At 56.0% G+C, this 2,060-nt stretch overlaps 1 protein-coding gene across 1 annotated transcript in view; it reads left to right on the top strand.

The window, feature by feature from the left end:
• The first annotated feature begins 829 nt into the window (after positions 1-829).
• PCDH20 (protocadherin 20) overlaps positions 830-2,060 on the top strand; it is a 5,204-nt gene continuing 3,973 nt past the window's right edge. Inside the window, exons 1-2 of the mRNA XM_006767267.2 lie at positions 830-916; positions 1,984-2,058. Coding sequence (XP_006767330.1) covers positions 863-916; positions 1,984-2,058 — 129 coding nt within the window. The 5' untranslated portion in view covers positions 830-862. The remainder of the gene's footprint in view (positions 917-1,983; positions 2,059-2,060) is intronic.

Genomic DNA, 2,060 nt, shown 5'->3' with positions numbered 1-2,060 from the left:
ACTGTAATGTTGCTACTGTTATGAATCATAATGTAAATATCTGATATGCAGGATGGTCTTAGGCGACCCCTGTGAAAGGGTCTTTTGGCCCAAAGGGGTCGCGACCCACAGGTTGAGAACCGCCGCTAGAGAAACTGCTTGCAGGCAGAACCACTTGTGCACTTGTGTTCCCCCACAATTGTTTCACTTTTCCCCTTGGTCCCTTCCCTTGGCCAGAAGCGGCGGACACCCAGAGGAGACACTTGCGCCCCAAACTAGGAAACTAGCCGAAGCTCCCCCACCACCAGCGGCGAAGATTCAAAATTAGAGCAGGTGGAAACCTTCACCGAATTCATTTATTTGCTTTTCCAGTTCAGACCGCCGTTCAGAGTTTGCAATTCCTTCCCTCCGCAAAGAAAAGTGGATCCCCCCCCACCCCCCACCCCCTTTGCAAACGCTACTGGATCCAAGTCTTTCTTGTTAGAACTGGTGGCAAAGCAGGCGTTGGGGGATCGCGCCTGTGGCTGCTCCGTAGCGCCGAAATCCCCTCTCTGTTAACTCAGCTCTAAACACAGGCTGGCTTATTTATTCTGATTCTCCCTCTCACGCCCGCAACCTGTGGACTGGGGTTCTGACCGGTGCGGCGCGGGGGGAGCTGTGGGCTCCTGCTCCGATGCCCGACCAGGTGACGCCTCGACGCAGTCTTCGGAGTCAAGTCCCCCCCATTCTGGCTCCTCCAGTGGGGTCTGGACTGACCGACGTCCTGAGCAGGAAACCATGACTGTGCCCTTCTGCCCCTCGCCTTTCTGCACCCCTGCAGCTCCCGTCCTACTCGGTGAGAACTATAATTTGGCGCCCGGCGACCTGGCACCCGCGCCTGGATATGGGGCGGCTAAGTCGTCCCGGCAGCAGCAGCACCGGCCAGAGAAACCTGCCGGTAAGAGGCTAGGCAAGGGGTTGGGGCGCAGAGGACCCGCGACAAGTTGCGGTCCTGTGGGCAGTTGCCACTCCTGGAGGGTTTTCCAACCTCTTCCCTGAATCCAAACTTCGCGGGAAGGTTCGGGGGAGGGAGAGGGAGTTGGGGATTATGTATCTTCATGTTAGCAAGGAATAGGCAAGACCTTGGGTCGTGAGAGGAAGTTTCTGAGGCAGAAATGTAGGCGGGTGAGGTGGAGGGGCTGGGGGTGGGGGCTCGGTCCGCTTTAGATGCGGGGTTCGGAGATCCTTCCCGCTGCCGGCATCTGGCTGTGTCTGCTGCCATTGACACATTGGTTTTGCATAATCATTTTCCGCGTTTACTTCTTTTCCTCTCGGGGAGGGGGGTTCGTGAGGGCTTCCTACGTGGTGGGGATCCAGATCTTTGGGATTTAATTTTAGATCCTTGGTAAAATGAAAATTACTTCTTCTGACGTCAAGTGTTTATTTCATGGGGGCCGCGGGGGGGGGGTGTCCGAGCCGAGAGCTTGACTCTATTTTCCATATGATTATCTTCAATGATAATTGTTATTGCTGCTGTTGGTTTCATAATAAGGGATGTCACCCATCTCGCGTTCCGGGGGTTTTCGTGGTAGAAATATATCAGTGAAATAAATGGATAAAGTGCCCACCTCTCAGCCCTCTCCACCAACAACCCCTCCCCGTCCCTCGCCTACCCGGGGGTTTCCCTGTCGCGTTGCGCAGTCCCAGAGCCAGAGTCCTCTCCGCGCTGCGCGTGTTCCCAGGGATGCTCTCCGCTAGGGACTGGGAACCTTCACTGCGTGAGCGTGGTGATGGGGCGCGGGGATAGGAAGTAAACAGGAAAAAAAATAAGTTTGGGAAACAGTGTTGCCCCATTGATCTCTCCTTTGCAGCAAGTTTCCGCTCCAGCCCGCTCCCACAGGAGAGGGTTTGGTTTGCCACTGGGAAGGGTAGCGAGGGCAGCCTGACCCGGGCGCTGGTTGCTAACTCCCGTCTCGGTGTCGCCGCCGGTGTGTAATGAGGCTTCTCTCCTTCCCCTCCTTTCAGCCACTGTTTCTGTTTTTCCTCTTCGTGGGACCCTTCCACTGCCTCGCGAGTTACAGCCGGGCCACGGAGCTTCTGTA

Source organism: Myotis davidii, unplaced genomic scaffold, assembly GCF_000327345.1.
Source record: "Myotis davidii unplaced genomic scaffold, ASM32734v1 scaffold440, whole genome shotgun sequence".
NCBI lineage: Eukaryota > Metazoa > Chordata > Mammalia > Chiroptera > Vespertilionidae > Myotis > Myotis davidii.
Note: the sequence above shows the minus strand (reverse complement) of the source record. Positions and strands in the feature narration are given on the sequence as shown.